The sequence below is a fragment of the Electrophorus electricus genome, unplaced genomic scaffold (genome assembly GCF_041902795.1).
Source record: "Electrophorus electricus isolate QZ-2024a unplaced genomic scaffold, ASM4190279v1 Scaffold37, whole genome shotgun sequence".
In the NCBI taxonomy this organism is placed as follows: domain Eukaryota; kingdom Metazoa; phylum Chordata; class Actinopteri; order Gymnotiformes; family Gymnotidae; genus Electrophorus; species Electrophorus electricus.
In genome coordinates this window covers 1,551,935-1,564,517 of record NW_027658660.1, presented here as the reverse complement: position 1 = coordinate 1,564,517, position 12,583 = coordinate 1,551,935, and the positions used below count along the sequence as shown (strand labels likewise).

Genomic DNA, 12,583 nt, shown 5'->3' with positions numbered 1-12,583 from the left:
ACCTTAATTGTAGGTTTGGGATTGTACTGTTGACATACTCTACATGTCCCCTGCACTTTATGATAGCTACTCTTTTTGGTCCCTGCAAGGCCTTTCCCAGCTCCCTCATTTCTGCCTCATGTTTAATTGGTTTGTTTCCCACTGTCCTAAACCCTGCTTTCATCCATTGTCTTAGCTCCACATGTGCTGCCCCTATCGTGTAAGCAGAGTCAGTATAAATATTCACTTCCTTGCCCTTTGCTAACTTCAAGGCCTCCACTACTGCCATTACCTCAGCTCGCTGTGCTGATTGCTAACCTTTCAGCCTTTCTGCTTTCACCGTCCAAAATTCATCTACTTCTCCCTGTGTTTCTGCCACCACTGCACACCCTGCTTTTATATCCCCATCTGGTCGTCTAAATCCACATCCATCAGTGAACATGTTCCCTGCTCCTGGAATTGGTTCTCCTTCTAGGTCTGGTCTCACCTTCTCCTGCTTTTTGACTTCCTGTTCGCACTGATGAGGCTCTTCTCCTCCCATCATGTCTGCCATGTTGATTCCGTCATGCGTGTACGTGATGTGTGGTGCTTCCAAAATTTTGCTGATCCTCTGTTGCCTTAGTGCTGTCAAGGTGAAGGCTTGTGAGTTCACGTATGCTATTACACTTTGTGTGGTTAGTACCGTGATTGGATGTCCCATTACCAAATGCGCTGTATTGTTAGAAGTTAACAAGCCTATGCATTATCTAATATCGCTCACCCTTTTAATAATGCAATGTAATTACTCGCCCACATTCTATACTTCATGCTATGTCACGTGCCTTTCATCACTAACCCCATCTCACAACGTTAAGAATATTCAATATTTATTTATTTGAGTATGCCCTTTTGGGCTGGCCAGCTAGGGGGCGTTGGCGCATATAGGGGTTAATTGGCATTACTGATTTGTTACAATTTTTAATTATTTTTTTTTATCAACTTAGAGTTCATTTGATGACTTTATTGGCAAGAGATCAGCCTGCTGTTTAAAAAGGAGCTGTCCACGGTTTAAGGTATCACTCAGGGTTCAAAAATATGTAAAATGACTAAAATGCATTTCTTTTCCAAATTCAAAGAGAAATTTTGCAATATTTCAAGGAACGGGTATTATTCCTCATCTTTGATTTAAGACTAGAATCAATGCTAAACATGCTTGCAATGCACTGAATTTGTTTTATGAGAATGTTTCAGTTTTCAAAGACTATTCAACATCACGCCAGTGGATCATTGAAGGGTAAGGAATAGGCTTTATGCAAGTTCAGAGGACTGTCATAAAGAGTTTTATAGTGTTTTGAAATATATCCACTTGTGGGAACCACACACAGTAACTCTGTGCTAAAATTTTGACTATTCAAATAACATGATAGCCTTACCCTCACAAAGGTTTTTCCAGAACATGTGCACTGATAAGAATTGTTGATGATTTATGTCGTAGCCATGGCCGAGAGGACAATGGACTAGAAATCCATTGGGGTTTCCCTGTGCAGTTTTGAGTCCTGCTGACTATGTGAGTGTGCTCTACTGTTCATGATCTGTGAGTCTGCACTCAAAACTCACTTTGCTGTCTGTGAGGGAATCCAAGCCATCTTCTCATTGTGACCTTCTATGTGCTGAGCTGTCTTATTTGGCTATCAAAGGCATGATAATTTCAGGCTTTTTTTATGCCTTTGGCTATGCTGTGTTTCGACCATAGCTGGCTTTCTTACTTCACCCAATTGTTACGAAGAGGTGTATCTGTAATAGGTACCGAAAGACAACCCATTTCTGGCCCTGTAGTTCTTCCATCCTACAGAGTCTAGTTGCAAGCCAAATATAACTTGACTGTTATATTATAGCCAGTCCTTCGATATCATCTTTACATAGCCTTTGAAAAGAACACTCCTAAGGCCTGCACACTAGTGCTTTGACCTATCGACACCAAACTTGCTGGCTCTAATCTAAGCCTTGACCAGATGGTGCACGGAGATTTTCTTGGCGCTGCATCATTCGGCCTCAACGTGTTTAGCCTGTGAAATACACATTGGAAATGACAGGGCAAAATGCACTTAAAAAAAAAAACATGACCGTGAGGCTTGTGCATCAATGATTTCATTTAGCCACATGAAATTTAATGGCTTTAATCTAGGCCTTGGACAGAGGGAAGTCACCGACTTTTAAAGCGCTAGCTTTAATGTTGTTCCTAGGACGACCCATTTATCTCTAGACATAGACATTGCTTTAAGGTGAGGGTTGCCATTGTAAATTCCTAAAAACATAACAAGCCAATTTTGGACCCAGAGAGTTTATTTCTAAACCCAAGGTAACACAAGTGTTAGAGTTAATGCACTCTTTCATTTATTTTAGAGTAAACAGTACAAAATGTATTCTCTGTGGGAAACTGGATCACCAGGAAAGGACGTGGGCACCATTGCTTTGTCTGAAGCTGAACTTCACTTACCAAAATTAAACACAAACCTAAATGCTCTCACAGCAACCAGTGTTTCAAGGTCAAGGTGGGCTTTTGGGCCAGTTGAACATAGGAACTCTTGCACCCAAAGCTACTATCGCAAGCCTAGAATAACAAGCCTCTTAGTAGGGCAATCTAGTGCCATTTTTACTGGACATTCGTAAGAAGCAGAAGTCATTTATTTTGCTCATTTCATAAGGAGACAATGACGCATGGTGCAGTGCAACTATGTATCAGAAGTAAAGATGAAAGGCTCATCAACCAATTGAACCTGGGACCACTCACACCCTAAGCAAAAATCAGACACCTAGACCAACGAGCCCATTTCCTGCAGCTAGTTTTGTTAGTGTTTCGACTTTTGGCTCTTGTCCACATTCTGGTCAGTTGGTATTATTGATTTGTTACAATTTTCCTTTTATCAATTTAGAGTTCATTCAATGAATTTATTGGCAAGAGATCAGCATGCTGTTTAAAAAGGAGCTGTCCCAGAGAAAGGTCTCACTCATTTTGCAAAATATATACCATTTTCTTTTTTCCTTTTTTTTCCTGTTGAAATCGAAAGCTAATCAGACGCTGGTATAAAAATTTGACAACATAGTGCACTATGTAAATATGAGTAAATAGCATTGCTTATCCAAATTCAAAGACAAATTTTGCAATATTTCAAGAAACGGGTATTATTTCTCATCTTTGATTTAACACTAGAATCGATGCAAAACATGCTTGCAATGCACTGAATTTGTTTTGTGAGAATGTTTCAGTTTTCAAAGACAATTCAACATCACACCGGTGCATCATTGAAGGGTTGGAAAAGGCTTTATTCAAGTTCACAGGACTGTCATAAAGAGTTTTATAGTGTTTTGAAATATATCCACTTGTGGGAACCACACACAGTAACTCTGTGCTAAAATTCTGACTATTTAAATAACATGATAGCCTTTCCCTCACATAAGTTTTTTCCAGAACATGTGCATTGATAAGAATTGTTGATAACTCCTTCTTGATGTCCTCTTTCTCCAGGTACTCCTGCAGGTTAGCAATCTCTGCCAACCGCCTGAGGGCAGAAGAGACGTGGTGTGAAGCGTAGCCTGCTGTTAAAGGCTACAGATATAGTACATCTCTGAAGCTAACAGAGCTTATTATATGAAGCCTTATAGAGGTAATTTGGAATGATCTCTTTCTCTTAAGCATCTGAGGTGGTAAAGACGCTGACGAGCCTTCTTTGCCAGGCAGTCGGTGTGGCGGGACCAGGACAGGTCCTGCGAGATGTGAACTCCAAGGTACCTGAAACTGTCTCCTCTCTCCACCGTGGTTCCATTGATCCTCACAGGTTGGTAGTGCCGCTCCTGCTTCTTGCTGCAGTCCACAATCAGCTCCTTTGTCTGGCTGATGTTAAGGAGGAGATTATTTTCCTGGCACCAGCTCTCCAGGTGTTTAATCTCCTCCAGGTAGGCCCTCTTGTCATATGGATGCAATCCTGGATCCTCCAACTTAGTAGTGAGTCTGGAGGGGATGAGGGTATTAAATGCTGAACTGTAGTTGACAAACAGCATTTTAACATAATTACCCTTCCCTTTGTCCAGGTGGGTCAGTGTGGTGTGGAGCAGATGTGCAATTGCATCATCAGTGGAGCGGTTGTGGCGGTATGCAAACTGCAGTGGGTCCATGGAGGCTGGCAGTGAAGAGGTGATGAAGTCTCTGACTACCTTTTCAAAACACTTCATCACGACTGATGTGAGGGCAATGGGGTGGTAGTCATTGAGGCCAGAGGGTCGAGCTTTCTTTGGGACGTGGACGATGGTGGATCACTTGAAGCTGGATGGGACGATACCGAGCATCAGGGAGAGGTTGAAGATGTCAATGAATACCAGGGCTAGCTGGTCTGCGCAGGCTTTGAGGACTCTACCGCCGCCTTCCTGGTATTCACCCTTTTAAATACTCTCCTCACGTCACTCTCCATGATGATGAGAGGGCGCTGGCTTATGATGGGCTCTGCGCATGTTGGCTGCTCCGATAGCACCATTAGCATTGTTAGCGCTAGCGCTGTTAGCATTAGCACTGCTAGATGTAGCCTCGAAGCAAGCGAAGGACATGTTTAGCTCATTCACCAGAGACTCATCTGCACTCATCAGTCCGCAGGGTGGGCTTCTGTAGTCCGTGATCATCCATATTCCCTGCCACAGGGATCTAGAGCCACTCTGCTGGAACTATGTCTCTAGTTTCCTCCCATAGCACTGCTTCACCTCCCTCACTGCCCTGCACACTCTGTATGCCACAGACTTGTACTCCTCCATGTTCCCACTGATGATCCCCGCGTTGCAGGTGGCAGTGTGAGAGTTCAGAGCCTCGTGGATGGTTTTGTCCACCCAGGGCTTCAGGTTGGGAAACTTCTTGATAGTGGCTCTTGGAATCCCAATAAACCCTACTACTGCCTCCATAAATTCGCTGACATCATCATTGCTGCACTGAAACATGTCCCAGTCCATGTCATCCAGAGCGTCCTGCAGAGTAGCCAGCAATTGGTCTGTCCAGCATGTGACCTTCCTCTGAATTGGAGTTTCCCGTTTCAGCTTAGTACCGCTGAGTTCAGCCACGACTCGGTGAAGCAGAGGAGGTTGCAGTCCCGAATGTCCCTCTGGAACTTTATCCTGGCCCGGAGGTCGTCGAGCTTGTTGTCCAGAGACTGGACATTGGCTAGCAGGATGCTAGGTAAGGGAGCTTGGTGTGCCTGAGCCCTCAGCCTGTTCCTGACGGTGGCTCGTTTTCCTCGAGGCCTTTTCCTAATGTCGCGTCTTTTGTTCTCCTTCAGGATCTCCGTCGGCCATCTTGGGTCTGGGGTTAGAGACGGCTTGAGGTGAGTGCTATGTAGACTAAGAGAAATAAGAGCATCTCTGCTGTATGAGATGCGTATCGTGGTGAAGAAAGAAAGAAGGGCTTTATAGATGTCAGGAATAGCAGGAAGAACAAAAAGGGCAAAGAAGATAGCGAAAAGTGACAGGTGTGGATGGAGCAGTCGTGATGGCAGCCGACTTCACTGGTGCCATCTTGAAATAAATATATATTGTACATACGCGTTTACATCCTCATTTCAGTATAAGGCTCAACCTGTTTTGCTTTCTTAGGAAAGAGAAGTTACAGGGACCATGAGCCAGGTTACAAGAAACAAGTGGAAACATCATTCACACAGATCAACAATAAAGACAAGGAGAAAACAGGGACTGTAGATCCTGCACTTTATGTTGAACACAGCCTCAGCCAGCTCTTTAACCAGGTTTCATAAAGCATTTGTGTTTTTTAAAAAATCTGACTTATCTATTAGATTAATTTAATGATTTAAGTTTGTGCCCCCAACCTCTTCCTTCAACAAATGTTTTTAAAAAAGAAAAAAAATAAGTTTCTCAAGAAAGGAAGACTTTGTAGTGTTCTTTAAGAGGATGTTCACCTTCTTTCAAAATCACCCTCTTCTAAAAATGACTGGGTGGTGTCTCAGCACCTCACGCAATTTTTACATAAGTGATTTGTGTGTTAAACCAAGTTCAACTAAAACTGCATTGCTCCTTCAGCCTCAATAGAATCACTACAGAGGAACCAACCAACTAAACGAAAACACTTCCCATACACCTTAAAGTGAACACCATTTAGGTAAACATGAGCCAGTTTTAAACAACCCTCAATTCAGAATGAGGACTTCCACACAGTTGTCAGTGTACTTCACAGGTCCCATTTCAAATACAGTCTTATGAAGGTCCATGTGAAAATGTGAACTGTAAACAGTCAGAGTGAATTCTGCTGAACATGCACTAAACCCACACAGCTTTAGACCTCAAGCAGTTTGGACATCCTCATTCTAACTAGTGTAATTGTGGCATACAAGAAAAAGGGGGCCAAAAAAAACAAACAAACCAAAGAGCCACCTCACTACAGAGTCCCCTGTTTGTCTAGTGTCCCCTTCAAATTTCACACAGCATTGTTTAACCAACAGAAACCAAGCAGACAGCAGTGTTGCCAACACATTTTATTTAAGAAAGCAGGATTAAGAAGAACCAAGAATAGTTTCAGCATCATTTTGTTGAACAGCATTAGCCTGAGCCTAGTGCTTGACCATCCCACTGAACTGAGTAGGAGGCAGTTGGGGTTTACTGTGGTGGTAGTTGGAGTGACTAGGCAAGTCCTGAGTGAAGCTGTAGCTGCTAGAACCACTGGACACACTTGATGGGGAACCAGTGTAGGGTAACTGCACGTCAGAAGACTGTTGGCCCACATTAAAATCTACAGCAAATACTGGCTGTCTTCTACCTGCCTGCATCACAGCATTCTGTCCCCACCCACTAGAGTAGCTGCCAAGATGCCCTTTGGACAACCCATTCATGCTGGATGGGGTCTGACTTGCTGGGTTGTATTGGTTGAAGGTTACTGTGCGGGAGGCAGTTTGGGGAGGATTTGGGACCCCCTTCTGGGACTGGTCAGTGTGCAATGCAGTCTGGTGGCTCCAAGTTTGGCCCACGCTCCCAACCTGTGAAGGGGAGGCCCTACATGAGCTGCTGCTTTGAGCAGCATCATTGGATCGCTGGCTGGGGGAGGTCATGGCAGAACTTGTACCGGAACCCTGCAACTGGGCCTGGGCAGACTGGTGGCTTCCTGTCTGCCATGTACTCCCAACCTGAGAATGGAGGAACCTAGAGGAGCTGCTTTTTTGTGGAGCATTACTGACAGACTGTTGGCTACTAGATGTCACACCAGAACCAGCACTGGAGCCCTGCATTTGGGACTGGGCAGTCTGTAGTGCAGACTGTTGGCTAGTGGACTGCCACATACCTGTACCCAGCACAGGTCCAGTCTGTATTGAAGCATGATCATAACTAGAGGGCTGGGTTCCTACACTGTGGGTAAGCACAGGTGCATAATAACTGCTGCTTTTTTGCACATCACCAGCTGACTGCTGGTGGGTGGAGCTCAACCTCTGCATTTGAGACTGACCAGCTTGCTGTGCAGACTGCCAGCCAGTGTTCTGCCCTGTGCCTGCACCCTGGACTGGCAGAGGCCCATAGTAGCTGCTTTTTTGTGGAGCATCACTGGCAGACTGTTGGCTAGTAAAGACATTTGAACTCACACTGGAGCCCCGCGTCTGTGATGCAAATGGTTTGCTCGATGTCAGCCATCTACTTGCAGTCTGAGAAGGACCAGACCCACGACAGCTGCCATGTTGCGCTGCATTCTTGACAGGCTGTTGGCTAGTAGAGGTCAAGCCAGAATCCACACAGGAGCCCTGCATTTGGAACTGGGCAGGTTGCATTGCAGACTGCCAGCCAGTGGTCTGCCCTGTACCTGCACCCTGGGCTGGCAAAGGCCCATAGTAGCTGCTTTTTTGTGGAGCATCACTGGCAGACTGTTGGCTTGTAGAGGCAATAGAAGAACCAGCACTGGAGCCCTGCATCTGCAACTGGCTAGTCTGCCCTCTCCATGTCTGCCATCCATTTGCAAACCGAAAAGGAACAGCCCCGCGAGAGCTGCCATGTTGTTCAGTATCCTTGACGGGCTGTCGGCTAGTAGAGGTTACACCAGAACTCCCACTGGCACTTTGGCTAGCTAAGAGTCTGGATTTCAGCTGTGTGTAGCTTTGAGATTGAGGGGAAGGAACACGAGAAGGTTGGACCTTCTTTGAAGGATGGTATGTTGGGTGGCCTGAGGATGGAGCCCTGTAGTCTCCCTGATGGGTAGGAGCAGATTGAACAGACACAGTGTGCATTGTTGAACCAGTATACTGAATTGGGGAACCTTGAGCACTGGATATAGAGTCCAAGCTGCCAGCAGACCCCTGATGCCAGACACCTTGTTGAAACAGACCACTAGAAGTCTGGGGGGTGCCAAAGACACGATTAGCACTCTGCCCCTGAAACTGAATTTCACCATTACCAGAAGAATCCTGCAGTTGAGCTTTGGCTACAAGTCCAGGGAATTGCTGGCCACCTTGGAACACAGACTGGTAATACCCAGCAGAGCCACTTGCAGTCTGTGCACTTGAATCCATTTGACTTCTGGAACCGCTCCTTAAACATCCACCCGCAGTCTGACTGGGTTCCAGGCCTTGCTGAGGGAACACAGAGCTACTTTGCTTAGATGCAACACTGGAAGGAGAGCCCTCCATCTTGGTCAGATAAGGTAGGTAGCCAACTTCTTGGGGCTGAGCCACAGAAGCTGATGTTGCTACACCATACCAATGTGGTGCAGATTTGTTCCACACTTGAAGGGGATGAACAGAGCAGAGATTGCTTAAATTCCTGAATAGACACAAAGCATCACCATTTGTGGTTTGATCTGAACAGTTTCTTACCACCAAGCCCCTCTGCATCCCTCAGCTGAAATATGACAGGGAGGAGTAACCAGAACCTACAAGACAAAAAGGCATTTAAACATGAAAATCAACTCTCTTAAACACATACAAGGTAACGCCATAACATAAGCATAGGATATGACTACCTTCTGCTCCACCACATTGTACTGCTAGACATGGGAAACCCCAATACCCAGTTTCATACACCAACCCTTCCCCCTGGGAGAAGCACAGACAGACACAAGATCCCAGTTTGTCTGCATTCCTTTTAAGCCTCTCATTAAAGTTAGCTCATAAGAATCACCTGTTCAAACTCTTTTCAGCCATTATCTAACCAATTAAAGGAACCTACGAGTGAGTACCAAGAGCTAGAAATGATAATGGGCTGATATTAAGCATAACAGTAATATTGCGGTAGTACCAGAGGCTGCATTAATTGTACAGGCCTTAATGTTCACTTCTGGTTTGTTTGTTTCCTTCTCACATGGGTGGAATTGAGTTTGGCTGTTTGTTTGTTGAGCATTTGAATCCATCAAATATCCATGTTTCACTTTATTTTTGTTTAGAAATATTTTGGAGCCATTGTTATTCCTTTCATACATCTAGTCTTGATGAAGGTTAGATGTAGGCTGGAGTTGTGAGGAATACAAAATTATCTTTCAGACACAGAATTATGATCAAAATTATAACAACATGAAGGTTGTTTCTCAAAACGTCCTAACATCCTTTTCAGATAGAATTTTATTTTTCCTTTCCATGAAAATGTATTACATTGATCTTATTAATGTCAGATGGACATGCTTAAACAGAGACACTGCATGGACGTGTCTCTTCACTTTAAACAGAGATAAACATGTAGAAGTGTTCTGTATATTTTACAGGACCTGATAGAGATCTGGTAGGGGAGGGATGTACTGTACAGTTCTGGGTTTGTGGTGGTCCATGCAGAATCCAACAACACTCACCGTCATATCCAACTAACAATGCTTTGATATTTAGTTATATATATTAGAAATCCCACATGAAGTCTAATGCGTCAGTCATTGTAGTGATGCATGTGAACATGTAGAGTAGCAGTTTTAATGTATTGTATGCTCATATAATATCCTGTGTAGCTGTACCTGTTTATGATAAATGGCTTTATTGGTGTTACTTTTAAAAAGTGAAAGATTCTCATTAGTCAGCTTTCATTCACAGCAAGGCATGCACAAGAGGAAGAGTGGCAATAACATATTTTCAGAAAAAAAAAAATTCACCGTGAGAAAATGAATACTAGTCAGATACAAATGTTGAAGAGAGTCCTCAGTCTTTCCTGACAACTACCAATCAGATAAATCACCAATAATCCATTCCTCATTGTTTACTGCTGTTTTTCATGGTCATGCTTTCATTCAAAGGAGAGTGTATGAGGATACCGGTAGGTGAAGGAGAGAGATAGAGCCCATAATGCCATTACACTCTTCTCATCCTGCTGTACACACTCATATAGGCTTCATAGATGCACCGAGAGGCTGTCACTTGTTGACTAAAATATATTTTTCCTGTCCAATCTGGTTCATTGAGAGTAAAAAGGAGGGTATGAAGCCACTAAACAGGACAGGGACAAGTGACAATTTAAGAGATGCCTTAGATGATAATGGAGAGAAGCACCAGAGGAGGGGAGACGGTGGGAGAGCAGAGACAACTGGGAAGGAGATTAGTAGACAGAACGAGAAGAGAGGGGGCTGGAGAGAAGTGGAGAGGTTAAAGTGAGAAGAGATCCTTGATGCACACCCAAATGTACTTGTACATCACTTCCTAAACCTTGGTCACAATATCTGGACTCGTCTTCATACAAATGCATAGATTTCTGAACATTAGTATACTTTGCCCCTCAATTCTCTTATGAGGGAGTGAATTCCCTGTGACCTGTTCAGTTTATGATTATGGCCTTGCTCTGCATGGCAAGTTTTAAAATTATGCTGAGTGGCAATACAGCATCAGATGAGGGGACACTGGTGAAGAGTGAAGAGTAGAGAAAGAAAAGAGACAAGGCATTTGTACACTGCACAAGAGAATTTCATTTCAATACAACTAAATAACCGAGTAATTACAGAACAGTCACCCAGTAGCATTAGATCTGATTTACACTTCAGGTAAAAGGACAGACTCTCATGGTACAATGCAGTACAACGTGGCCAACATTAGTGCAGGCAGCAGGTCACGTAGTCTACAGTTTGTTACATGGAGACGTGTATTCTGTAACGGCCACATCACCTACAGGAGAGAATAAAGGATAACAGGTTCTTATTCATACTACACAGGAGGACATTATAGCACATTTAGTGTAATTATAATTCAGTTCATATGATCTTGTTCCTTAATTACATATTGAAGAGTGACGTGAAATAAGGTTGGTCATTTCTACTTCCAAAAATGACTCATGTAACATCTGTCCCAACCCTCATCTTCCATTATGGAATCTGAGGATAATGGGACTGGTTCTTACTGGGCTGGTAGTAGTTGTAGATCTTCAGCTGGCTTCAGGTTCTGCACCACTATATCCTGCTGGATAACCAGAGTGTAGGTCTCTCCCTTCTTCAGCTCGGGGAAGGGAGACAGCTGTGTCACCATACAAAATCACGTAGACCATTGTTAATGTTTGTCCCAACATACAACACACTGTTCATCTTGCAAGCAAGTTCATCTGAAACTGTTGAACTAGTGAAAGCCTGTTCTTACCCCGTTCAAGTACATGACGACGTTTCTCTCCGTTTGATCCACATGCTTTACAGTGGCATTCTCCTGTAGACAGATTATTTATAAGCAGACCAGCTAATGCATGATGGGTATTTTCAGTGAGGTCAAAGTTACCGCTATAGAGCCAGATACTGGTATCAGTGACCCCTCAACCAGACTGAACCCAGACAGCAGCTTGACCTCAATGACCACCATGTCCGTCTCAGTCCTGTTATCATTATACCCGAAAGACAAATTAAAGCAAAGTCAAAGGGTTACATGGGCAAAGCCATTCTTTCCTCTTGTTCTCTAGTAGAGCTCAGCTGACAGTCACAGTGACCCCCACAGACAGGTTTGGGGCACTGCAGTTTGATGTTGTGTTGAATGAGATACTGAAGGAGGAGAAGTCATTGGGAGGAGGGATGTTGTAGTGCTGGGTGAACTGGAAGAGAAATATTAGTAGCATACAGGATCCCTAGAGTCATTTACACACCCATGAAACTACTCAAAATGGTCTTCAAGCATATCCACACCAAGGTGCCCCATGATCAGCACAGGAAGTGGCACCAGACTAACCTGCACAAACACAAAGCCTTGGCCTGATGCCCTGACATTGTAAACCCCAGTCACTTCTTGCAGCTGGATCTGCTGGTACAGTAGTCTTTTGTTCCGGTACACCATGAACTGGGTCTTCAAGCCGTGCGGCGACGTCACAGTCACCGCAATGGTGTCTGTTGTACTGTAGGTTGCAGTGCTATATTTTGCCAGAGCCTGAAGAGCCACTACAGTGTCCTGGGCAGAGAAAAGGATTAAAAACAGAGATACAATATTGAGTGGGTTTTAAGAACAGGAGCTGACCCTGCTCCTATACTGACCAAATTGGTACTTATTGTAGGGTATTGTTTTACACTGGTGTTGTCTAACAAACAATAAGGACTAGAGCTTAAGATAGACATTTTGTATTTTGTACTTCTAGGCATCAGCATTGACCCCTGTACATTATTTGAGTTCATTGGTATCTTGGTCCAACCTACTGTACTGGCTAGGATGTATTCTATGAGGAAATGAAA

At 44.0% G+C, this 12,583-nt stretch overlaps 2 protein-coding genes across 2 annotated transcripts in view; both read right to left on the bottom strand.

Annotated features, from left to right (window-relative positions):
* The window catches only part of LOC145655851 (ubiquitin carboxyl-terminal hydrolase 29-like), a 43,065-nt gene extending 38,307 nt beyond the window's left edge, over positions 1-4,758 (bottom strand). The window contains exon 1 of the mRNA XM_081709316.1: positions 4,708-4,758. Within this exon, the coding sequence (XP_081565442.1) occupies positions 4,708-4,758 (51 nt within the window). The remainder of the gene's footprint in view (positions 1-4,707) is intronic.
* Positions 4,759-6,474: 1,716 nt separating this feature from the next.
* LOC145655855 (uncharacterized) lies at positions 6,475-9,012 on the bottom strand. Its single transcript, XM_081709319.1, has 3 exons — positions 8,942-9,012; positions 8,796-8,851; positions 6,475-8,704 (listed from the first exon to the last, which is right to left on the bottom strand). The coding sequence occupies exons 1-3, from the start codon at positions 8,971-8,973 to the stop codon at positions 6,555-6,557; spliced, it is 2,238 nt and encodes a 745-aa protein (XP_081565445.1). The 5' UTR covers positions 8,974-9,012; the 3' UTR covers positions 6,475-6,554.
* Between the last annotated feature and the right edge of the window lie 3,571 nt (positions 9,013-12,583).

Excerpts from the sequence above, each read along its gene's own strand:
- LOC145655855 (XM_081709319.1), bottom strand. The coding sequence starts at position 8,973 with ATGTCTAGCAGTACAATGTGGTGGAGCAGAAG. Across the intron at positions 8,852-8,941 it reads ACAATGTGGTGGAGCAGAAG|GTTCTGGTTACTCCTCCCTG; the intron begins GTAGTCATATCC and ends TTTGTCTTGTAG. Across the intron at positions 8,705-8,795 it reads GGATGCAGAGGGGCTTGGTG|TGTGGAACAAATCTGCACCA; the intron begins GTAAGAAACTGT and ends ATCCCCTTCAAG.